The sequence below is a fragment of the Ursus maritimus genome, unplaced genomic scaffold (assembly GCF_017311325.1).
Source record: "Ursus maritimus isolate PB19 unplaced genomic scaffold, ASM1731132v1 scaffold_35, whole genome shotgun sequence".
NCBI classification, from domain to species: Eukaryota; Metazoa; Chordata; class Mammalia; order Carnivora; family Ursidae; genus Ursus; species Ursus maritimus.
Genome location: NW_024426119.1, coordinates 14266733 through 14291346, shown reverse-complemented (window position 1 = coordinate 14291346; position 24614 = coordinate 14266733). Strand labels below are relative to the sequence as shown.

Sequence of the window (24614 nt, the reverse complement as noted above, 5' to 3'; positions counted from 1 at the left end):
GTGAATCACCTATTCCATTTTCAGAAGCAGAAAAATCTGGTGGAGAGCTTCCTCCCTGCTGTAAAAACTTTACCTTAGATTTTCAGACACAGCAAAAATGCTTCCTTCTCCTCTGGGTCATCTTTCTCAATCCTCCCAAAAGCAATCACTTTCTTCTCTGTGCCCTCAATCCACTTTTGTTACACCTCCTTACAAGAATCCTGTAGCCTGACTCACCGGCAGGTGTGTCCTTAAAGTTGGGGCAGAACATTATTTATTTCTCGAAGGCTAATGGCGTATAGATAAATTTGCAATATTTGCTGGAGCCCACCATGCCACCCCACTCCTCTTCCTAGATTGAGGCCACCACTGATGCTGTTTTTCACCAAACTTACCTGTAGAAAGACGAGCAGGTGGGAGTTTTCCCCCATAGGTACTATCACTCCCTAGGCTTGAAGAGCTGTGCAAGAGAACTTTCTGGTATAATGTAAAGTTCTGTGCCTGTGCTGTCCAATACACTGGCTGCTAACCGCATGTGGGTATCGAGCATTTGCAATGTGGAGAGTGTCACTGAGGAACTGAATTTTTAATTTTATTTCATTTACATTGATTTAAATGTAAATAGCCACATCTGGATAGTGGCTACCATATCAGACAGCTGAGTTCTAGAGCTTTAATCCTCCAGGGGACAGCTTTACCAGCTGAACAATACAGCCCTTACGCATGTCTGATTTTTTTTTTTTATTCTTTTTACGCATGTTTGATTTTTAAACAATTAAGTCAAAAGCAAGGTCAACAAAGTACTTGTTTATAAAGTAAAAATTCAGTTTATTCATCTGTTTATGACACCGTATACAAGGGCAAAGTGTTTCACATCATCGATTTCACTTCCAAGTCCTTGGAATGTTCATTGCTTCGGCTAAAAGGAGAGACTACACGTGAGAGGCAGGCGACGCTCAGGCAACTGCAATAAGGACGGGGAGGGGGCGATGCCAACGCCATCCTCGCAGGGACGGCCACAAGGGGACTGTTAGTCACAAGCTATTTTCTAGAACTGTTAGCTGGAAACAAAGGAGCACCATTCCTGGGTGCTCATCCGTCGTGGGCCTCAGTCATCCCCACCACACAGGTACAGCAGCGCTTTCTGGTAGTCGCCCTTCGTGTCTTGCTACAAATGGCCAAGGAGAAAGAAGAAATTCAGTATCCGAACAAAGACCCAAACTCTGCAAGAGCGTAGAAGCAGGCTCAACGCACACAGAGCCTCCCCCAGTAGCAGCAAAGAGAAGGCTCTGCGGGACCTGCCCAGACACAAAGACCCAAGTGATCATCAGCAGGCCCTCGGGGAGTCTGGCCCGGGAGACCTTCGAGTGACATGACCACAAGGGCAGAGAGAATGTGAGGTACTGGGGAGCCACACAGCGAGGAATCAGACCCACACAAGCCGGCCTGCTCTTCCTGCAGTGAGGTCCTGCAAGCACCACCACTTTTCTCGCCGGCCCTCATGCTTCCAGAGAAGACGAGGGCCTTTCCTGTCTCGTGATGCTGTTTCCAAGATTCTTATTCCTAGCAGGAATAAGCTAGTGAAGTGAGGAAACATGTGCCCTAATAAACATGGGTATACTGAACCCACCTCAAAGTTCATCCTTGGTAACTACTGACATGTCTTTGAAAATTTCAGTGTCTTTTAGAAAGGGGGGGCTGCAATGTCTGTCTGATAAACCCAGGCGGAGGCCACTGTGAGCAGCCCCTCCTTGCATACGGAGGCTCCGTCTCTCCAAAACAGAGACTAAATTGGCGGGAGAGATCGAAGTTCTGAGTAACTAAACATTGCCAGGCCTATCACAGAGGACTTTGAAAAAATGGAAATAGTTGACCCTTTTAACAATGGAGGGCTGAGGGGTGCCAACCCCCGCCACTGTTCCACCCCGACAAAAATCCCCGTATAACTTCTGACGCCCCAAAAACTTCACTACTAGTAGCCATACCAACAACATAAACAGTCGATTAACACATATTTTGTATGGTATGTGTATTATACACTATATCCTTACAATAAAGTAAGTGGGATTAAAAAAATATTATTAAAATCAGAAGGAAAATACATTTACAGTACTACACTGTATTTATTGAAAAAAACCGATAAATCAATCAGTGCAGTTCAAACCTGTGTTGTTCAAGGCTCAACCGCATAATAAAATGTAAAATTTAATTGAACTCAGGCTCCTCAGGATGTCAGAAGTCTTGCAGGATCATTGTCATGAACACCAATTATCACTATAGAATAACAGATTTGGGAAGTATAAAATATTTGCCTGTCTATAAGATTCTAGGATAAATCATAAATGGCACTTTCAAAATAAACCCCTGGTATCTGCTGACTAGCATCTCTCCCCCAGTGAATTAGAAAACCACCCATATTGTCATCATTCTGACACACCCCCGGCCCGGGGACCCAGGGCCGTCTGGATGGCCAGGCAGGGCCAACACATCACCACAGGGCTTACCTGGATATAGTAGTACAGGGACTTGCCGTACTTTCTCTTGAACTCAGACCTAATTTTCAACATGTCCACTTCACTGCGAGAGACCATGATTCTAATCAGGACTTTATCCCGAGTCCCCTTGCCCTGAAAGTCAAGGTGATGTTCCAAGTTACAATTCACTGGCAATGTTAATCTAGTAAGTTTTCTTACACATGGAACTCATCTGAGTTTTTGATGCTGCCCTCTAAGAAACTGCAAAGGTAACAATGAAACCGCTTCTCTAAGAAAAATGATCATATTGGGGCACCTGATTGGCTCAGATGGTCGAGCGTCTGACTCTTGATTTCGACTAAGGTCATGATCTCAGGGCTGTGAGACTGAGCCCTGTGTCAGGCTCCGCACTGGGCATGGAGCCTACATGAGATTCTCTCTCCCTCTCCCTCTGCCCCTCCCTAGCTCCCTCTCTCAAAAAAATTAAAAATAAAAAATAAAGTTAAAAAAAGAAGAAAGAAAAATGAGCATCTTGGAATTTCAAACATGCCGGGATGAAATCAGCACAAAGCCCCACTTTGCGCACTCAATAAACTTGCACGAGCACTAACACAGCACGGCTCAGTTTCAGAAGCGTGTGTGTTTACATATGTAACAAATAGTTCCTGGCTCTCCGGGCTTAAAGAAGACATGCTGCCATGTGTTCACTGTGGTCTGTGCCATTTTGAATGGTATGAACAGTAAAGACCACCGAGTTTACTTTCAGAGTCTCAGACCAGAGGCATCGAGGAACAGGTCCTATCTGACACAGAACCCGAGGGAGATGGAATGGACAAGGGGTGATCCAGGAACAAGGGCCAGGAAGCCAGAAAGCACAAGAGACACTTGAGGCCTAGAAAATGGAATGGGATCGTGGGAAGAGACAGTCCATTCAAGAGAGAGTTGCAGGGCTGCCTTCGGAGTCAGACAGACTCAAGCTCCAATGTGGCTATGTAACATCAGGCTAGTTGGAGCTTCTGATCTATAAAGAAAATAACACAAGCCACATGGGCTTTTTGGTAATGATTTCAGATGAAGTAAGTAACACCATGTCTACTGCACAGTGGTTGCTTGGTAATCTCTCCTTTCCTTGCCTGTCTTTACTCTGGGGTAATGGAAGGCAATCCCTGAGAAATCCAAGCAGGAATCAGACACAATTACCGTTTGGTAATTTTCCACCTGCACACAAACGCATGTGCAAGTAGTTGGGGAGAGCGAGAGAAGACCGACTTGTCTTCTCACCTGGTCAAATACAACCACGGCTGAGCAGTACACTCCTGCGCCTAGACCGTGGGGGCCCTTCCGCCATCCACTAGTCAAGGAGACTTGGTTTGGGGCAACGAGGGAAGAAAAGCGTAGTGTGCAGACATGGACCTCTCAGCTGACTGCCCTTACCTTCATGGAGTCGTACAGTCGGTCAGCAAAATACAGGGGCTTGTTCTGAATGCACTGGACTGTGAAGAGAAGAAAAGGGGTCAGCTTTCCTCTCCTCACCAGTGAGGGGTGAGGCCCCAACCCCAGTGCACAAACAGGATGACCTAAAGTAACAGGAATGGGCTGCAAAATGGGAAAAACTAAGGGAAAACTGGGGATCCTCTGAAACTCAGCTCCACTGAGTTTAAACAGGGGACCTTAAGGGCCGCAGAAATCCAAGTGGATATGTGAGTTTCCCCAACAGAGCCCTTTTTCTTGTCATCTTATTCTTCCTGGGCAATTCCTCACTCTACCAGTTTTAAGCCCTCCTCAGTTTCATATCTTAAATTTATACAGTGAAGATTATACAACTACCCAAATCAGGTAAAGGAACCACATGTCCCAAACACACTTGAATGAACAGGATGGCCACTTGTCACTTCCTCTATGGCACAGTTTCCTGAAAGCTGATGTCCACTAGGGATGGGCCGGGGGGTGGAGGGGCAAACTTGCTCACCCAGGTTCAGGAAAGCATTTTCCAGGTCTCCTTTGACCTCCTTCTTGATGCTCTCCAGCATATCATAAGGGCTGTAGCTCTTGTACCTTTCAAATACTAAGGAAAAGCAAAAAGTAATTACTATAACAGAGCCGCTAATCAAAGCTATCAATGATCACTCACATGGTTAGGCACCATGGTAAAAATAACTAAACAACTGAGGATGACCAGAGCATCTTAGAGAGTTAGGGGCCATCATGGCGGACCAGAGCTGACACGGCACCGGCTGGCTTGGGTGAGCTGTACCGGGCACCTGTTCTGAATGGCACTGCCTGGGCCACGTATTTTGACCATCTTTAACTCTGAGAGGAACCTATTCTATTTGAAAGCAATGAGAAACAGTATCTAACACCCAGGCAAGTCCATTACTTCAACAAATATGGCAAGATAAAATGATCCTGGATGGGGGGGAGCAGCAAGCTAAAGCATCAAATGTGGAAAATATTTAGGAAGAGGAAGGATCCAAAATGGAAGAGAAGGGCAAATGGATTTGGTGATGGAAAATGGATAAAAGAGAGTGAACTTATTCTGGCAGACCCGTGCCCCAACACAGATAACCAGCAAGCCTGGCTGAGAGGACCATCCCTAGGCTCTAAGACCTCTTCAGTATAGAACCCACCTTTCTGGAGGTGACACACACTCCGCTCGGTCATGATGCTGATCCACTTGGGCACATCAGTTCCTTTCCTCTTCACTCCAGCGTCATAGAGATCCTACAAGCACGACCAGCAAGAAAGTTGACTACCCGATCCGGGGGAAGGTCATACAAAATGTCATGCAAAACACTCAAAACCCATACACTGAAAATGCCAGATGAGAAAGGATGATTGCGCTGAAGACACAGGCAAAAGTGTTGTATTTAAGTCAAGAATCTTAATCGAGAGCAGTCTTCCTTAGGCACAAACACAGCATGAGACTGGACTGTTTGTGAGGTGTGTACTCCCCTGGAATGCCAAAGGAAGAGTCAAGAGCTTCTATTCTTAAACAGGACAAGCAAATGTTCATTAGCACATCCAGCCCTCCTTCCTTTGGTACTTTTGACAGCAAATAAGCTAAAGGTTGTCTGCTGAAGACAGCTCAGATCAGGTACCATACGCACATTTCTTAGAGACTCAGGAAGTCTCGTTTTTAGCGTCTGGAAAATTTAGGGGCTACAAGTAATGCTAAGAATGGTAGGGAGGGAGGGAGGAAGACTTATACAAGGATAAGATACTCATTCAGTGGCCACCCACTATCTAGGAGTTGTAAACCCTAACTTCTATTACTTTTTTTAAAACGCTTCTCCACCTCCTGCTAAAAGTGCTGTGTGAAAACATACTGAATTTTATTTTTTAAAGATTTTACTTATTTATTGAGAGAGAGAGAGAGAGAGGGAAAGCAGGGAGGAGCAGAAGGAGAGGGAGGAGAGAGCACGGAGGAGAGCATGCCGAGCACGGAGCCCAACTCATGGGGCTGATCTCACAACCTAAGATCATGACCTGAGCTGAAACCAAGAGTCAGACACTTAACCAACTGAGCCACCCAGGTGCCCCGAAACATACGGAATTTTAAAACTAAAATGAATTTAAATTAATTTCATTCTGTAGCTCTTATAAAATGCTTTGAGATAGTTGTCGACTGTCTGGGAAAGGCACGCAGTTCATAGCGATCTGAATCAGGTTAACAAACAGTTCTTGGTGATTATGGGACTAGAACCGGCAAAAGTGCTATTCAACTGGAAAAGAAGGGTCTCTGCTACTCTCCCCTCTCCCTCACCACGAAGGGCATGTTGCGTCTTCTTCCACTCAGCCATGCTGTTTACTTTAGCAAATGCACACCAGTGCACACAGCCTGATCACACCCTACACAACCTGGTACTTCCATACAAGCAAAGCCTAAATAAGCATATGCCAATCAGCTGCTGATTCCATATTAACAACAGCCTCAAGAGGGAATATCTTACAATAACTACTAAGCCCAGGAAGCGAAATGAGCCCACAAATTCTTTGACATTCCTCCCTTCCAAAAGTGGCACCTGCTTCCTTTGGAACTGATCATAGGCAACACATAGGGACTCGCTTCTAATGAAGAGTATGACGGAAGTGACACTGTGAGAGGCACCTGGGTGGCTCAGTCGGTTAAGAGCCTGCCTTTGGCTCAGGCCATGATCCCAGGGTCCTGAGATCGAGCCCCACCTTGGGCTCCCAGCTCAGTGGGGAGCCTGCTTCTCCCTCCCCCTTTGCCTGCCACTCCTCTTGCTTGTGCTCTCTCTCCCTCTCTCTCTGTCAGATAAATAAATAAAATCTTAAAAAAAAAAAAAGAAGTGACATTGAGACTTCCGAGATTAGGTGATAACAAGCATTTGGCTTCCTCCTTGCTTTCTCTTTTACATCTTTTCCTCACTCTGAGGAAAGCCAGCTGCCATGTTCCGAGGACACTCAAGCAAACCCTCAGAGAGACCCAGGAGGAGAAATACCAGGGCTCCTGCCCACAGCCCCGTGGCCGGGTGATCTTGAAAGCAGATCCTCCTGACGCTGTCAGGCTCTCAGACGATGCAGCCCTGGTCAGTATTTTGGCCCCAGCCCCACGAGAGGTCCTGAGCTAGAAGCACCCAGCTAAGCCACTCTCCACAGAAACAGAGATGTAAGTGTGGTTGTTTTAAGCCACTAAGTTTGGAGGTACGTTGTTACACAGGACCGAGAACTGCTGTACAGACCATCTAGAGACTTGCTAGAAAACAGAAACTCAAGCCAGAAGCTTGGCACTTACCCGGGCATCTTGGTCAATCAGTTCATAATCAATGACAGAGCCGTCCTCTGCTCTTCTACCCTACAGAGGAAAACAAAAGTAAGAACATCAAACAGGTTTCTCTGTGCATTTTGATGTTGAAAATTTTAATTTCTCTCCAACTCACATAAACCATTATTTGGTTTCTGGAACACACACACACTTAAAAGTGTTCTTCACTTTGAAGTCTAGATAAGACCAAGGTTTGGTAAAATAACTGAGGCAGTGAAGGGGGGGGTTGTGCTTCACCACCATCAATGCCCTCCTGGGACAAGCACTTTCTAGAATTCCCTCTGCCTTCAGAAAAAGCGCCAATGATATTCAGTTCCTTCCCTCAGAGAGCTTACCATCCAGATGGAAACATAAGCATGGAACAAAAGGTAAAACAACACCGTGATCCATGGCTTATGAAGACATAAAATGCAGAAGAAGGGAGCCATCTGTCAGTATGGTCAGCAAAGTCTGCGGACAACAGGGTAGGGATGAGGCGAACGCTGAGGCCTGAGTCAGTGAGGCTAGTAAAGGGGAGGAGGAGGAAGCCATTCCCCACGGGAGGACCAGCACAGGGAGAGGCTGAGCACGCCACAGGTCAGCGAGGTGCTGTGCAGAGAGAATGGAAGGCAGGCAGGAAAGAATCCTCGAAGGAAGATGAAGTGAGGGAGGGGCAGGGTCTAGGGGCAGTTAGAGTCTGGACTTGATATAGCAGAAATGGGTTTTGATCAAGGGAGTGAATTAGTGAAAGTGGACTCCAGAAAGATGGGTGGTTGGTGGGACGCAGGGTGAGGAGCTGGCGGGGAGGGCTGTAAGGAGTTGTTACAGTAACGGAGATGTGAGTGGGCAGGAGGCAGCATACCAATCAATCATTTGTCATTAAGGCTCCTGGAGAAAATAATTTCTCTTCCCTCCCCTTTCACATAGGCCTTAAATTGCACACTGGTCAGGATTCGGACTCAGAACAAACAAAGACCTCCTCTCCAGCAGAGGACTACCTGGGCAAACCCTCTCCTGAGAAGTGAGAGCAGAAAGAATGAAAGAAAAACAAGAGGGTTACTTCCCACCAGGTCCTGTGTGGCCATAGAGGCAAAGTGACCTTCCCCAAGTCATGTGGTGAGGGCTGGCACATAATCCAGGCCAGGACTTGAGAGCTGCCTATTCCTCCTCTGGCCCCAAAGTCCACTTGACCATGCGGTTTCCCAGGATAAGAAATCCTATTATACAAAAATGACAACTCTGCAGTGACAGTGCAAACCCCCTGTCAGAAATGCAGCTGGAATTTCTGAGGCAGGCACAGAGGATCGAGTTAACTTGCTCCCAGGCATAAAATGAGGTATGGGACTTGCCCCGGGAGGAAACAAGGACAAAGAAATAAACAAACCGGAAACCAACCTTTGCAAGGGCAACCATCAGCTTGCGGAAGTCACCAGATGTGTCAGAAACGATGTCCTTCTCCAGATCAGTCTTGTACACTTGGAAAACAACACATCTGGTTTTATACTTCCTGCCTGTGCAGCCAGCCACCCACCCACTGCAACTGCCCCCACCCCACTAAGCCTCTGAAGCAGAAACAGCTGTGGCAGCATGGATGTATCCACCCAAATGAGGGCAGATGGTCCATGATTTATTTTATGATTTTTAGCCTCATAAAATCAGAGCCAAATGTTATTATCAGTGACAGGAGATGGACAGGGCTGGATCAAACCAGGCATCCTCAAGCCCACCTTTGATCAGTGACCTCTTTTGTAGCTAAAATACTGTTTCCCAAACTTCTTGACTATGAAAACTCACTTTGAACATGAAAAAATTTGGAAGGCTACATACATACACACACACACACACACACACACCCCAATTGTGCTTTGCTAGCCACTAAATGAGAAAATGCACGATGGCAAAAACTAGTAAGAATTAAAGAGTGCTTCTGAATGAACGTGTATTTTATTATTCAAAATAGCTTCTACATTGAAACCTAGTAACAGATACACATGTAAGCTGCATCATTGATTCTACCCCCAGCCTCCTATAGTGCTCGGTGCACACGGATTCACATGCCTCTTGCAATAATTATCCACAATCCAGAGTTGGGAACTTCTTAAGTAGAGACTGGAAAGCACCCAATACATTAAATCCATGTACAATGCTTTCTACTCCTCCCATCGGACCCTTTAAAAAAAAAATTGTTTTCCATCATTTCCCTCCTGCCTATCCTTTTATAAAAGTCCTAGTGGAATGCAATTACCAAAACAGGCCACAAAAAGGTGGAGAAGAGGGGCTTGGACCATGGCAAACACCTGGATGGCCCAGACAGCACTTCTGCATAGGTAATCTGGGCATCCTGCCCCCAACAGTAGTCCAGGGAACCATGATGATGTTACAGAAATTGGGCTGAGAAGCTGCATCAAAGAGCTAGGGCTACTCACTTTCTTTGTAGACTCTGTTAATTTCCTGAAGCTCTTGGTTGGTCCTTGAGCAGATGATCTCAATGAGGGAGTCCTCATCAGTCCCCAGCCCCTGGGAACCAGGCAAGAGACATCAGCAGAGAAAGTCCTCTTGGCCATTAGCCTACATCTCTGATCTCAATCAAGTAAACTGCAAACCTGGATTGGGTCAGTTAGCAAGCTCCTTTCTACATTCCTACTGGGGGGATCTGTACCATATTCCTCAGCACAAAGTAATGTTACTTTCTATTTCTTTAAAAAACGCTTCACCAGAATAAGAGATGGGATAAGTGGTGTATCTGAGCTCAACCGTATCAACAGAGTTGCCTTTTGGTGATGGGTTTACAAAATGAGTAACTTTTTCTTCTTCCTATTTTTCTTTATTTTTCAAATTATTTTAATAGATGGGAAAAGTTTCTTTATTAAATAATTCTGCTCAGTAATTTAAATAAAGGAATATAGAGAGTTTGTTGTCCTTTGCAGCCAGCATCATTGGACTGGAATAAGCCTTTTACCAGGGAAAGGTACAGATAAGATAAAATTTTTAGCTTCACCTCTTTGAAATGTAAAATCGGGTTAATGTTAAAAATTTCATTCTTGTACTTCCATTTTTGCTTGATTACTATGCACTCTTCGGGCATTTTAGGGAAGCAAAAGGAAATAATGAAGTGCCAAATAAACCTAGACACCAACACTTTATTAAGGAATAAGAATTTGATGGGTGATGTATTCAAATTTAATACATACACTTTTGAACGTGCCAGATAGCTTGAAAGGACCCACTGAAACATGTATTTCAAAGCTGGCTTCATGATCAAAGTCAAGATTTAATAATCAGGATTCTCTAATACTTGTCTTTCCGAATATGGAAATACCACTTTGAACTAAGTAGAATTACAACTGTTTAAAATGTAAATCAATTATAAGGTGTTAATACAATAAGAAACTTACTTATCCACATGAAAAGTGTGTCAGCTATTAATTAGACTTATTAGAGTTTATACGCCCCTGAAAAGTGGTTTGTATAATATAAGCGAAACTTCGGGTCAATGGTTAATTTTGAATTTTATTCTTAATCTAATCTATGAGCCAATGCCTCTTCTTCCAGAGTTTTTGACCACGATACGTAGAGGTTCCAGCACAGCCAAGCTTTCTTCCTATGTGAGCAAAAGGTCTACACAACATTCTAACACACGTTACAGAGTGACCACTCAGTGTCTTCAAATATTTTAGGGGGAGGTTTTCAATCTTGAGATGATAGAAATTTAGTCTAAAAATAACTCATGCATTGGAAGAAATGCTGCATCCTGACCCTGCTGAGATGTAAAACACCTGTGGCAACAGAAGATGTTTTGTTCCACTGCTGATATACCGGTGTTAACATCTGAGGATTCTAACAGTATTTTTATCTCTGTATTCAGAGGTGACCTTGACAATTTCCAAAACTTGGCCCAGGCTTCCCACAGATTGTCCACAATTCCTATCACAAGGGCAACTTCTACTGAAACATATGGCCAATACTGCCACTGGTATTGCCCGAAGTCAAAACAGATTTTTTTTTCAAAAACCGCAGTTCAGTTAATGTCACTTCAAGCTTTATGGATTTCAGAAGGGTACTCAAGTGTGATAGCTAATGGAAGAGCTGGCACAAGGTCAAAGATTTAGTACTCAAAGCACCTTTCATTAGCCCCAGTTACAGAGATTACAGTGGAGAATGACAGCTCGAGGAGGTCCATTTCAAGTCACTAATACCTAGTAATAGATACTAGTAAAATCGCACCCATCACAACTAAATAGATTTTTGACGAAAGTAAAATAAACTGATCTGAAGTGATGATGGCCAGAAGAAACCTAGGACAGGCTGACTCACCCAGGACTCCAAAAAACCCAAGATTTGGTTTTCAGGAGTGTCCTTTTTATCAAGCAGGATCATTAAATGTTGCTGAAATTTTCATCATTCGTCATTTTACCTTCTCTGCAATATAGCCTACTTAGGAAACTCAGAGTCAGTCCACTCAAATGAACTGAGCACAGCTTGGGCTAGGCTGGAGAACTGAAGGAGATTCCCCAACAAATCCTGCGGCAGCCCTGAGCTATCAAGTCCTGGGCAATGGAAATGCCTGGTGTGCGGAGCTGCCTCACTCCCGAGGTGCTCTCTGGGGAGAGATGACATGAACCGTGACATCAGCTCTGGTGACAGGCTTACAGCTTGGTCTCTTCATAATTCAGAAACAGGAGCATCGCAGAAAATGCACTTGGACTTCGAATAAAAAAAGAGAATCATAGCTTTCCCCCTTACACTGGAGGCTTTACCCAGTTTTATCAGCAGAGGGCAGTATCAGATTATTCAAAGTATTTCAGGCACATACTATATAAAAGGGGTTATGTTTTGCTGTAAAATACATTTATGCTTATGCATCTATCACATTTATATAATACTTGATGTTTTAGGTACACATAGAATTCAGGGAGTTTCTAACCTGGAATTTCTACTATGTAATGTAATCTAAAATTCCAAATAAGTTTGCAAAAACAAAAAACAAACAAAAGAGATAACCTGTGCTATAATACTTAGAACAAAACACAGGTACCAATCACAATCTGAAACCACCCATTATATATATACTGTAATGCCCTGATTTGCCTGAATTTGAATTATACAGTGGGACTGACAGGCGAAAGTCAGAAGAAGAAACACCCAAGAGAATATGAGCAGAATTTGCAAGCTTCACTTGACAAAAGCTATGAGTTTTACTTTTGCCTTAATATCATAACAAATCTTTTTTTAAGGAGGAAGTGTAATCAAGGAAGTAGTTTTTCCAAATGGTATTCCAATTGCCCAGGTGCCAAGCAGTAGCAGCTGGGTAACTGACTTCCCAGCATCATGAAATTTCTTTACAGTCTTAAAAAGAGTAATTGAAATATTTTTGGTACAAATCCTGAGACTTATAGCTTCAGTTCATTAGAAAAAAAAATGGTTCCAAATGAGAATTCAACAAAACTGAAAATCACCTAATTATACCCAGAGAGCTGTAATTCACAAATATTAATGGCGGATTTGACAGAGATTGCATCCCACACATGTTTACCTTCATGGAGGCTTTCAGCTCAGAAGCATCATACTGAGCAGGTGTTTTCAATAGGCCCAAAATCACGGTCTCCAGGTGGCCGGACAAGGCTGACTTCAGTGCTGATGCAAGTTCCTTCAGAAAAACAGGCAAGAATATGGGAAACGTGGTTGGTAACCAATATTCCCTTTAAAACTGGTGAATAAAACAAAAGTGGGATGTGTTTGGAAAACGGACTGTGATTCCTTGACCACTCTGGGATCGCAGACCCAGCTGTCTCCACTGCATTCCCTTCAACAGACACCGATGTCACAAACCACAAGATCAGACTTTGCTGACAAAATCCCTTAACATCCAGGCTGACAGAGCCATCTTCTCCCAGTCGTTACAAAGAAACCAGGGCAGAATGCAATTCCTCAGAAAGCTAGGAGTGTTGAGGGCGCTTTATAACACACTTGCAAGTGATAAGCACTCATGGAAGATAGGGCACTTTCCAAGGGCAAGGCCTCTGCTAAGAAGGAGGTGGTTAGAGTAAAAGACGTTGGTGCAGCTGTGCCGGAGGTGATTCCTAAAAGTCTCCGGAGGAACCAGAAGACCCACCATGGGTAGAAGTGGGATCACGAAGTTTCCTATACAGAACACTTCATCTAAGACTGAGAGAACATCTATTTGTCCATATCAAATCGGGACAGAGTTGACAGTGATGGGAGCCTGAAGGTCCCCCCCCCATTCACGCCTTGGCTTCCCTGCTCTGTACTATTTTTTAAAGTTTCTACTGTCACGACATTGATTTTTAAGTCAGTGGTCTGAGTCAGCACCCATGTATGCAGACAAATACCCCAATTCAATGTGTCTTTTTACAGCCACTGAAACTGGCGATTAAACTCCCTGCACATCATGAGCACTAAGTGATGCCTGAACTCTCCCGCTGCAATTATTTTCCTTTCTTTTCACTTCTTCCCTCCTATTCTCTCCCTTCTTTCTTTCTCTCCTGCTTGCCTGCAGCATGTCATGGCATGTATAATGGTTAGCTCCTAGAAGTATGTGCAGGTGCCAGGGGGTGATGTGCAGTCTGCTTCGGGGAGAATCTTCTCAGATCATTCCTAGGTGGTGAGAACTCGGATGGATCTTGGACAACACCTGGCCCAGCCCTTCCACCACCTACTCTCTTCTGATTCCCAGTGTCCTAGTAACACACACACTTAGAAAAGGACTTGAAAAGCAACACCTTCCAATTATAGCACCAGTTTTCCAATTTGGAAATTTGAGGTTAGGTAATTCCAAACTTAGCCTACCCTTGACACCCCTCTACCCATTCTCTGTTCAAACCTCAAATCGCATCTGGGTACGTACTGACATCTTCCACTTCTATTATAAACTCCTATCAGCGTTCAACTTCCTGCTTCTCATAATGTCTAGTACAGGGCTTTGCATGTAACAGAAACCCCAGAAATGTTTGATAAATAAAACATTGCCATTCTTTATATGGAGAAATTTGGCATCTGCTTGAAGGTGAAAAAAACAAAGACCAATCCTCTTCCTCAGCTCCTCTCCACTTCTATTAGCTTTGCCTATGCTGTTCAAGGCTCATGAAAGAGGCAGCCTCAGTCCATACCCCAACATACTCTCTAATACAGGGCTTTCTCCTTGATTATGCAAACAACTCATTCAAAACACTAATGTTCTGCTTCCAAAATCCTCAGAAATGATCTCAAGTAATTATGTATCTTTCTATACATGATGACAATTTTCCTTAGCCCAAGATTGAGAGACATCAAGAATCAGTAGGACAGGGGCACCTGGGTGGCTCAGTCGGCTGAGCATCCGACTCTTGACTTCGGCTCTGGTCATGATCTCAGGGTCGTGAGACTGTGTCCCATGTCAGGCTCTGTGCTAGGCATGGAGCCTGCTTAAGATTCTCTCTTTCCCTCTCCCTCTCTCTTTGCCCCTCCCCCCACTCTCTCCCTCTCTTAAAAAAAAAAAGAAGAAGAAGAAGAATCAGTAGGACAGTAAGCTGTCCCCAACACACACAAAGCCTGTGTGGTCAATGAACCCTATCATGATTCTGGTAATATCTTCCATCCAACAGAGTATGTGAGGGCTCTGTTCTCCATCTATCTAATTTGAAATCAAGATCCAGGCTTCTCTGTTTCTGTGTACACTTATGTGTACACACCCAAGTGTGTTCCAACACCCCACTCTGTAAGTGACAAATGAAGGAGCAACTAGAGGCACACTATCCAAAGAAGTGAACCTTCTGCTCCAACCAGAACTCAGCCCTACCAGGTCCCAGATCCTTTTAGAAACTGTAGAAATAAAATATTCCCCTCTATGCCTCACTACAAAAGATTATGTAAGTCTAGTTGGAAAAAGAATTTTAATGCACGCAAGATGATAGAAGCCAGATTCTTCCCTATTTATGTCCTTTCCAACTGTTTGAGTAGGTGGGGGTGGGAGCCAGAGCAGGGCTTGACCCGCAACTCTCAGAACCCCAGTGGTCATGTCAACCCCAAGAAAAGAAATGTCTTTTCCAGAATCCTTCCAGCTCACCTCCACTGTGGCTACGAGTGAAAGCCGTTAAGTCAAACAGAAGCTGCAGGAAGCCACGCTTACTGCACTGTCCAAGAATAAATCAAAAGCTTTTAATAGCAAGAAGTTAAAAATAAAGCATCCCGTCCTTAAAAATAAAATTTCCTAACACTGCAACAAAATAAAGGATGAACAAATGCTGGGTTGTTCCTTAACCACTAGTGCACAAGTAAGGGAAAAAGCGCACAAAGACTCTTTAAATAGCGGGAGCATGGCATGTTGAAGATAGCCTAGTAGACCAAATGAACTACTAACTAAGCCCATTTGCAGCAAAGCTCTTAAGAATTCAAGTATATATATTTTTTAAGAGTGAGGAGAGCCTATCAGGATCAATACTAACTAAAGGCTAGTGTCCTAAGATTAAATTAGAAACATCTTATCAAGAGCTAGCAGAAGTCATAAACATGAAATAAGTTGCTACATGTAAAGAACTACATGCCTGGCACAAAGCAAGCATTCTAGAAATGATACATGCTGTTGTTGATGTTCCCTAGTCCCCTCTAACTTTCTGTTCCCAGCCGTGCTCCCTCCACACCCTCTGGATGGAGGAGGGCATGGTCTTTATGGATGAACTCCAAGCACTCCAGGGATCATAAGTGTGTGAGTGATGACTCTTACAAGGATACCCAAGAGTTCTAGAAGGCTCTTGCCACGATGAGCCAGAATCCATAAAGAGAAAAAGCAATAGCTAAGGAAATGAAATTCAACAAGGAATGCCCTCCACCCCTGAAACTGCTTGTACCTTTTTGGTTCTTCTCTGGTAGGCGAAGGCAATATCTTGTCTCTGTTCATTGCTGCGGTTGGTCAAAATGTTGACAATGGTGACCTCATCCACACCTAGAGAAATACAAGTTGGGAGTAGTTATCACCCATGTGCTCTAGTCCTTTGGGCTCACACTGAGGTTTTTAAGTAGTTTTTCAAATTGAAATTTATATACTGTTTTCCAAACTGAAATGCCAGGACATCGAGTGTTGTCAGTACCCTCTACCAAACGCGTTTACCCAATTTTTATCCTGACAGCTGCAAACCTCAAGCCTAAATTGACCTTTTGAATACCGGCATTTAAAAAAACTATTTTACTCATAAATTGGTTTCTGGAATCAACCGTAGGAGGTGTGTTTGTGGGGCTTTGGCAGTCAGATGGAACAACAAAGATTTAGGAGGACTTTAAATGAAGGTCCCCAAATTGCCATTTAACTGGGGATTTAATAGACAGTAACTGTGAACTGAATTAATAGAGACAATTATTTATATTTATTGCAGGATTACGGCTATATAAGCAGCTAGGTATAATTTCTATAATTATAGAAACTGTCATGACAAATGAGTCAGATTTAATATGGCAGTAGTATTTTAATAGCATAATTGATTAATACAATCATACTTATTGAAGACTAAATTGTTTTTTAAGGAAAATAAATGTTCCACTGCTTTTAATCTTCAATAGGCAATTTTAATAATCAATTTTATAACTTTATTAAAAAGAGTAAGTGTTTTAATCTAAATTAAATCTAAATTGGGAGTTTTGAAGTGCCACCAAAATATTTTAGTACCTATTTTAATTGGAACATGTGTATTTACAAAGATAAGCAATGCCTTCTTGTATCTGAAAGTTTCCAATTTTATATCAGAAATACTCCTAAAATGCCGCTTAACTAAAGAAAGCCTGATTTTAAGAATTCGGAAAGTAAAAGGTCTCCCTCCTAACCGGTTATCAACTTTGTTCAATAAAAGGAAGAGTCTTCACCATAACTGGATAGGTAACTCTTGGGTGAGAGTGAGAGGAGCTAAGCCCACAAGGTCACATGTGAATGGCAAACAGCCTGGCTTAAAGGAAATCAGGAGAGTCCCAAAAGCAACAGAAATGTCAGAACTGTAATGCTCTGAGGCAGAGGCAATGAGCAAATTGACAAAGAAGGTACCCTCAACTCACAAGCATGTTACATCAAAATGCACAAAGTTAGATTTTCTGGGTATAAAAATAAGTAACATTTATTTCTGTGTTTATATACTCATTTCAGAGTGAGTTCAAACCCGTACGTTAATCACGTAAGTGCAGCACCTACAACTTTAGCTCTAATTTTTAGAGCACCAATGTCGACAGAGAAATACAATTCCTATACATGAGATTCAGTTGCAAAGATGCTTCTTTCAGCATTATATATAGAATCAAAAAATAAAAGGAAAAAAAAGCCCCTATGTCCAATAAGAGGCTGATTAAGTAAACGTTCTTCTGTCCATGTAATAGGATACTATAGCCATTTAAAATGACGGCATAAAATATTAATTGACATGGAAAAATGTATAATATACTGTTAAGTAAAGAAAAAACAGGTGGCAAAGCAGTATATACAGTATAACCCAATTTTTGTAAAATGTAAAGAAAATATCTAGAAGACTATACCAACATTTTAATAGTGATCATGTGAGTGGTAGGATTACGGACACCGTAAGGTTTTCTTTCTTTTGATCATACTTTCAAAGTTCACCTTAAAGCCATAAAAAGAGTTCTTTACACACACTGAATGACATGCAGTCATTGATCTAGAATCAACTAGTGACTTCACCTCGAGAGAATCCCGGCACGGTTCTAAATATTTTAATTAGAATAAAACAGAATATGCATAATAATTACAACATCTATACAATTCTCCTTGGTTTCTGAAACATCCTAACACAGACTACCTTATTATTCTTCAAAATTACCCAGTAAGGATAGGTATTCATTGTCTTCCTAGTTCACAGATGGAGAAGCGGAAGTTCAGAAAGATTGCAACTACCGCATGTGTAAACATCGGCCCGTTTGGGTCTGTTTCTACATTTGCACTTGAACAATGACCTCCAGTTCTGCTTCCACGGAACACTAACAGATACAATCCTGCAAGCCCACCCACACATGTGTTCTCTCTCTCTCTTTCAATATTCTATGGCTCTAACTTCATGTTAGGAAAAACCATTGCTTATAAATGTGTTTTTGGTTTACACTTAACTTTCTTCCTCAAGGGGCTACTGGGTGGCTCAGTCAGTTAAGCATCTGCCTTCAGCTCAGGTCACGATCTCAGGGTCCTGGGATTGAGCCCCCTGTCAGGGCTCCCTGCTTAGCGGGAAGTCTGCTTCTCTCTCTCCCTCTGCCCCTCCCCGGGGTCATGTTTTCTCTCTGTCTGTCTGTCTCTCTCTCTCCCTCCCACAAATACGTAAATAACATCTTTAAAAAAAACAAAAAAAACTTTCTTCCTCAAATCTGAAAATGCCAGAAAACAACAAAATCAATCATATCCTCAAATCTCAACTCTTCTGAAAGCAATTTTGGAGCTGCTGACCTGAACACATACCAACAACACTGACCCATAAAAATAATTCTCCCTTGGAAACAAACACAAAGTTTATGTTTGTGTCAAAATGTGATCGCAAGCCCACCTGAATTAGAATCACATGAAGCACTTATTAAACACACAGTCCCTTGGGCCACACCTCAGCTCTACTGATTAAAGGCTCCTTAGAACTTTGGACCAAAGAAGTAGCATTTCAACCTCATTCTGCACTGAAGAATCACCAATAGAGATGGATAAGCATGAGGAACGCAAAGATCTTTGGAAATCTGCTGACGTAGAAGACTTTTAGTCTCTTGCTACCAACTGCTTCTGGGAGGTGCAGGGTCGGCTACAATTTCAGGAACAGAAATGCTTACCTTTGTCCAAATAAACCAGATAAGAAAAAACACCTGACGAGTTCACTGCACTAACTGCAGCGTGGTCCCACGCTCTTAGTAAAACAGCCTTTTGCCTTTCTGTTCACAGCAGCTAAGCGTCCAGCCAACAGAGTCAGAATTCAATCCAATTATTGGAAATCCCCATAAAGAGCCCGAGTGGTTAACCTGAATCTCGCGTAGGTGGCAGCAACTATGACAGTCCGAAGGAATCTAAACGTATTTTACCTAAATTATTTACCAAGCCAATAGCCTGCTGAGCGGCAGCATCCAACATGCTGGGACCCTTACAAGGGAACAATCTGATCCATTACACAAATGCTAACGCCAGCAACTACAGAGAAACGGAGCTGTTTCTGCAAGTGGATGCCCCTCCCCCTTCTAAGAACCCCACCTACAGAAGCTGTTTCTCCCAGACCATTGTCTGCAAGTTTCAAATTGAACTCGAAAGGGGCGGGGGGAGGGGGGTGAAATCATGGAGCTCGGGATCAATTGCCTAGTCAAAGCCACTTAAAGCATGTCCTGTGTCGGAACACCAGAATACACATTTCTGCCAGTGGGATTTAACATCTTATCTTCAGAACACTGCTGCTTCCTCTCAACCTGCTATCATCATTGGTGAGGCAGTTTATTCCTGTGGAAAACAGCCCAGCACAGGTTGAAGCTTCAAGGGTCATCCGGTTACTCACCACGTCTGCCCAGGACGAGGCTAGAAGGATGACGACTGAGCGCTCAGCCACCTATGTCAGCACAATCATCGTCAACAGCGCACAGCAAGTGCCAGGACACCGGGAAAGCTTTAAATTTAATGAATTTAACACAGGTGCAGATGCCCGGGAGATGAGGCTCTGCCCCTCTGGATTTACACATTCAGATCTCTTTTGTTCGGTGCAGAAGGAAGCTTCTGCTGGGCAGAAGGGGCCCGAGGGGCTAAAAGGAACTGGGCGGGCAGGGCAAGAGCATAAAGAAAAAAGCAACAAACCTGAATAATATTTTTTCCCATCCCATTCCTCGTGTGCTTCGTGTGGAAAGTCAAAGTAATCTACGCAAAGGCTCACAAAGGGAAACAGTGACGCGGGCAGGGGATCCTACAGAATGGGTGAGAACACAGCAAATTCTGTGTTCCAGGCAGATTTTTTTAATTTCTTTTCAAAACTGATAGAAGTTGAAATGTTCAAGATTGGGAAGGAATGAAGACACAAATTTATTTGGCTCCTGATGGGAAACAACACAGAAAATGTCATAAGCATTCCTTCCTTTCATGAAAATGGCCAGCGAATCTCATCAGCTACCTACAAAAATGTTTCCAACAACACTCTTAGGCTGGGGCCTCCGAGAGGTCAGTCGCTGTTCTGAATGGCAGTCAGCATGCTGCTTCGGGAGAAGACTTTCAAGTCACTTCGACCAACTGCTCCTGTGAGGTGCAGGGTCGACTACAATTTCAGGGAAAGAAATGCTAACCTTTGTCCAAATAACCCAGGTAAGAAAGAACACCGGAGGAGCTCACGGAACTGCAACACTTCTGCCAAGCGATACCACAGGGAGGCGCCGCTGACAGCAGGGTTCAGGCAGAAAACTCTGGGGTCATGGGGCCCTTAAACCATCTACGTATTTTTCAAACATAAAGAACACTTGCAGTCTGAAGTAATGGTCAACTCCAAAATCATAAAATCAGCCTCCTGGAGTTTCCTCCTCCTCTCTGCGGGTGGAAACCCCAAGTCAGCTCCACATCTGGCATTCCATGGAAAATGTGTCTTGATTGTCCATGGCAAGGAACCAAGAGGCCATTCTGAACAGGATGCTGACTCACGCCTGCCAAGACACACTGACTGCACAAAGAAAATGGATTTCATTTTGTTTGATGAAGGCTCAGGAGGCCCTCAGGGTGTGGCTGACTGGTCAAAAAAAAAAAAAAAAAGATTCCTGATCTAGATGATGGGAAAATGCCTCAGCTTAGATTACTGGGGCTATGAGTATCAAACCTCAGAAGAAATCGTCTCTGCAGCACGAAGGTCAGCGGCAGTCCACAGAGAGAGGAGATCCATGGGTGTGGACATGTGGACCTATCTTGTCTATTATAATAGCGTCAGCCACTCGCTTGAATACCTACTATGTGCCAGGCATTTACTCAGTGCTTCACACAACTCTACCATGTAATTTTCACCACATCTGTAAGAGGTGGGTGTTACTGTCATCCCCATTTTACCCACAAGGAAACAAATGCCCATAGAAGGCAGGGACATGCCCAAGGTCACACAAGCAAGTCACTTGCAGAGCTGGGACTCCAACCAGGATTCAAGACCCAGGCTCACTGCACTGGGCTAACCCGCTTCCTGTTACAGAAACGTATCCAAAATCTAAAAATAAGGTCAGAGGAAGACAGCGTGGTGTGGCTAGCAGGGCCTCCCAGCGTGGCTAACAGGGCCATCCAAGACCGCCTCTCCAGGGTGTGTTCTCACTCACCTCGCTACTCCCTACTGTCGGGCATGAGCTCTGTGCGGTTACACGTTAACTCGGAGATTATGGTCCAAAGGTTATGGCTTCAGTGCCCTGTAGGACATTAACGGTCTTGTGTCCAGCCCAGCAATCTTATCCCAACACTTCCCTCAGTGCCTATTAACACCCAGTCTTTCAAATGTCCCTCTGAACTAGTGTTATCTCCTTTGAGTTAAATAAATGTTTGACATGTGTCCATCCCATATCTCTAGGAGTCATGTTGGTACCTTTCTGAAATTATAGAAATTATACTTTGATACTTCTTCATACCACACTCTTCCAAATAGTTCCTAAAAAGGATTTGGGACAGTAACATGTCCATACATCTATAGAACTGGACTTACTTACTATTTAGTACATATAAACATATGCACATTTAATAATCTATAGATAATGATTTGCCACCCACTAACAGTGCATGGCCACTGAAGAGATATCCCAACTGAGGTTTTTTCAACAAAAAGAGCTAGAAACTCTCTTCCAGGGATAGTCATTAATAACATGGTGAGACAAGGGCAGCCCCTCCCAACAAGGCTAATATGCCAACAAGCCATCTGTCTACTCGAAGTGACTTCAGGAACAGAGAAGCACACACACACACACACACAGTTGTCCAAAGTATCCTTCCCACCATCAGCCACAGTGCTGCCTGGCCTGGGATTCCTGCTCTTGCAGTCAGTCACTCCTTGGGATCACTCAGCAGCTGTGAGCACTCTGTGTCCAGAGGGTCCCACCAGGAGCTGGACATTCACATGGGGGACAGACGTAAAGGGGAGGCATGCAGATCAGTGGCAGGGACACGTGCTTCAGAAATTATGTGGGGCTCAGAACTGTACTGTCTGGGCACATTAGTTACTTCTCTGTGCCTCAGTTTCTCACTCCGTAAAACAGATCATGAGAACATTTAGGGGGATGCAGAAAGGATGGACTGAGTTAATGACCCAGAACGTGTCTACTACCTTCTCCACACTCAGCTTCTCTGTTGCAGGCCTCGCTCTTGTTTGTATTTGGTTTTGGGTCAATGAAAATAGAGGGCAATGGGGGTAGGGGTACACTTATGCCATTAGCACACATTAGATTCTAGTCTGGTTTCAGGATAACCTGTGGCAGGTGCCTGAGAGATGAGAGGGAAAACAAACACTGCATGGGGTGGGGGTGGGGGGCTGGGGAGCCCAGCACCACTCCCAAGACAGGCAGAGAGCGGGTGTAGTCCTGGCTCATGCGAAGTGTGGTTTAGCTAAGTGCCTAAGAACATTTGGGCCCAAAATCAAATTTCTTCTGCTTCCATTCGGCTCTGATCTCACCTCTGTTGAGTCCCTTAGAAGGGATTTCGGTGCCCTCTATCTGGCAACTCGGTTGTATACGTCAATCATCTAGAACCCTGTCTGCCTTCCATGCATAATTACAGTTCTGAAATATTCCATAGGACCAGCAGGAAAACACAAAGTAGGCCAGCATCCAAAATTCAAACCAAACCAAATTGTAAATGCAGGCTGACATGCAAAACGCGAGCCCCATTGTGCCCTGCTACTCCGTTAGCCTCATGAGACAGAAAATTTTAAAATCTGAACAGATGCAGGGAACCAGCACCCCCACCCTTAACTCCACTGATAGTGAAGAAGTTAATATCCACTGCCATCGCACTGCTGACACCAGAAAAGAGTCTGGTTACTACACCCAGTGTCCCTGGGTGGCAGCGAGAGTCGGATTTCCTCAGGGGAAAGAGGTAACAGTTTCTACAAAAAAAAGAAGAAGAAGGAGCCGAGAGGCAGGCAATAAAAGCTAATGCCTACCATTAGAAGGGCACCAGGGACTCCCTCACTCATGTCTTCTAGGCTTCTTGGCGCAGGTTTGGCATCTATATACCCATGTAGGCAAAGATCATTTTGAAGAAAATCAGAGAATCTGTGCTCGGAGTAAAGGTGGCCGTGACTCAGCACTGGTCCCTCTTTGTTCCCAGCAGTGCTGTAAGACGAGAACTCGGTCGAAAGTAAACTTGATCACAAAGGGAAAGGCCTCAGTGAAGAGAAGGTTCCCCTCCTCCTGTTCCCGTCCAGGAGGATGGGAAGGCCTGGGCTGTGTGAGCCACAGGGACCTTTCTTACAATTACACTGTCCCTGAGTCTGGGCCCTCCCCTCCGACCCCTCCAGTTAGGAGAGAAGCCACCTTTCAGAGCCAGTCTGCCTCCTGGCATCTTCAGGAGAATATATTCCTAACTGCTGTCTCAGCTGAATGAATATTCCTCCAGGTGTGCAGGTGAAACCAAAAATACACGTCCTGGCCTGCTTTCCATCGGCATGGGACGTTCATATTTTTGGCCGTGCTGGAAAACATGGTTCCATTTTAAAAGTATAAGAAAAAAATAAGTGCAAAAACTTGCTGCAGTTATGCTTCTCTCTACTCGTGCTTATGAGAAGGGGGAAAAAAAATCACCCGCTTTTGCATCCCTTCCGGAGAACACAAATACTGCTAAAATCAAAACTGGCAATAATAATAGGGCAACTCATTTCCCTCCCCTTCTAGAGAGAGAGAGAGACCAAAGCTGTACCAGTCTATTGGCACTTACACTAACTCTGGGGTTGTGCTGCTTCTAATTACAATCTATTTTATGTAGTCTGGATTCATCCTTTTCTAATTTAGCTGACTTTCCTTTCTAGTTATTTGGACCCATATGGTAAACCATTCACAGCTGTGTTGTACACTCCACAGTATATATTTAACCCAAGGCCAATCTAGACCAAGAGACTCCTACAGATTTAAGTCTCAGAAACCTCTTGTTAATTAAGCAATATTACTACTTTTGCACGGCTTTATTCAGTTTCTAACTAGACATAAATTAAGGTAAGTAATTGCACAGTCTACCTCAAGCCAGAGCATACACAAAACCGCCCTGCATTCGGGTTAGGTAACATACTCAAGAAATACTGAGATCCCTTCAAACCAAAAACAAAGGCGACTTCTGAGTGTGAGTTAAATTCATTTTGTGAAAACAGATCAAAGCTCACCAGGGGACTGTTCTCCTTTCTGGCTTCTGCCCAGATTCTGGAACTGTCCCTCCGCTGCCTCATCTCACCAGCCCCGTGTCCCTCTTC

General features: G+C 43.9%; 1 protein-coding gene across 1 annotated transcript in view; it reads right to left on the bottom strand.

The window, feature by feature from the left end:
* Positions 1-790: 790 nt before the first annotated feature.
* Positions 791-24614, bottom strand: part of ANXA2 (annexin A2) — a 42836-nt gene continuing 19012 nt past the window's right edge. The window contains exons 4-13 of the mRNA XM_040620567.1: positions 16062-16156; positions 12752-12865; positions 9645-9735; positions 8614-8693; positions 7210-7269; positions 5081-5174; positions 4423-4518; positions 3888-3946; positions 2484-2606; positions 791-1147 (exon numbers count right to left, since the gene is read on the bottom strand). Of these exons, the coding sequence (XP_040476501.1) occupies positions 1088-1147; positions 2484-2606; positions 3888-3946; positions 4423-4518; positions 5081-5174; positions 7210-7269; positions 8614-8693; positions 9645-9735; positions 12752-12865; positions 16062-16156 (872 nt within the window). The 3' untranslated portion in view covers positions 791-1087. The remainder of the gene's footprint in view (positions 1148-2483; positions 2607-3887; positions 3947-4422; positions 4519-5080; positions 5175-7209; positions 7270-8613; positions 8694-9644; positions 9736-12751; positions 12866-16061; positions 16157-24614) is intronic.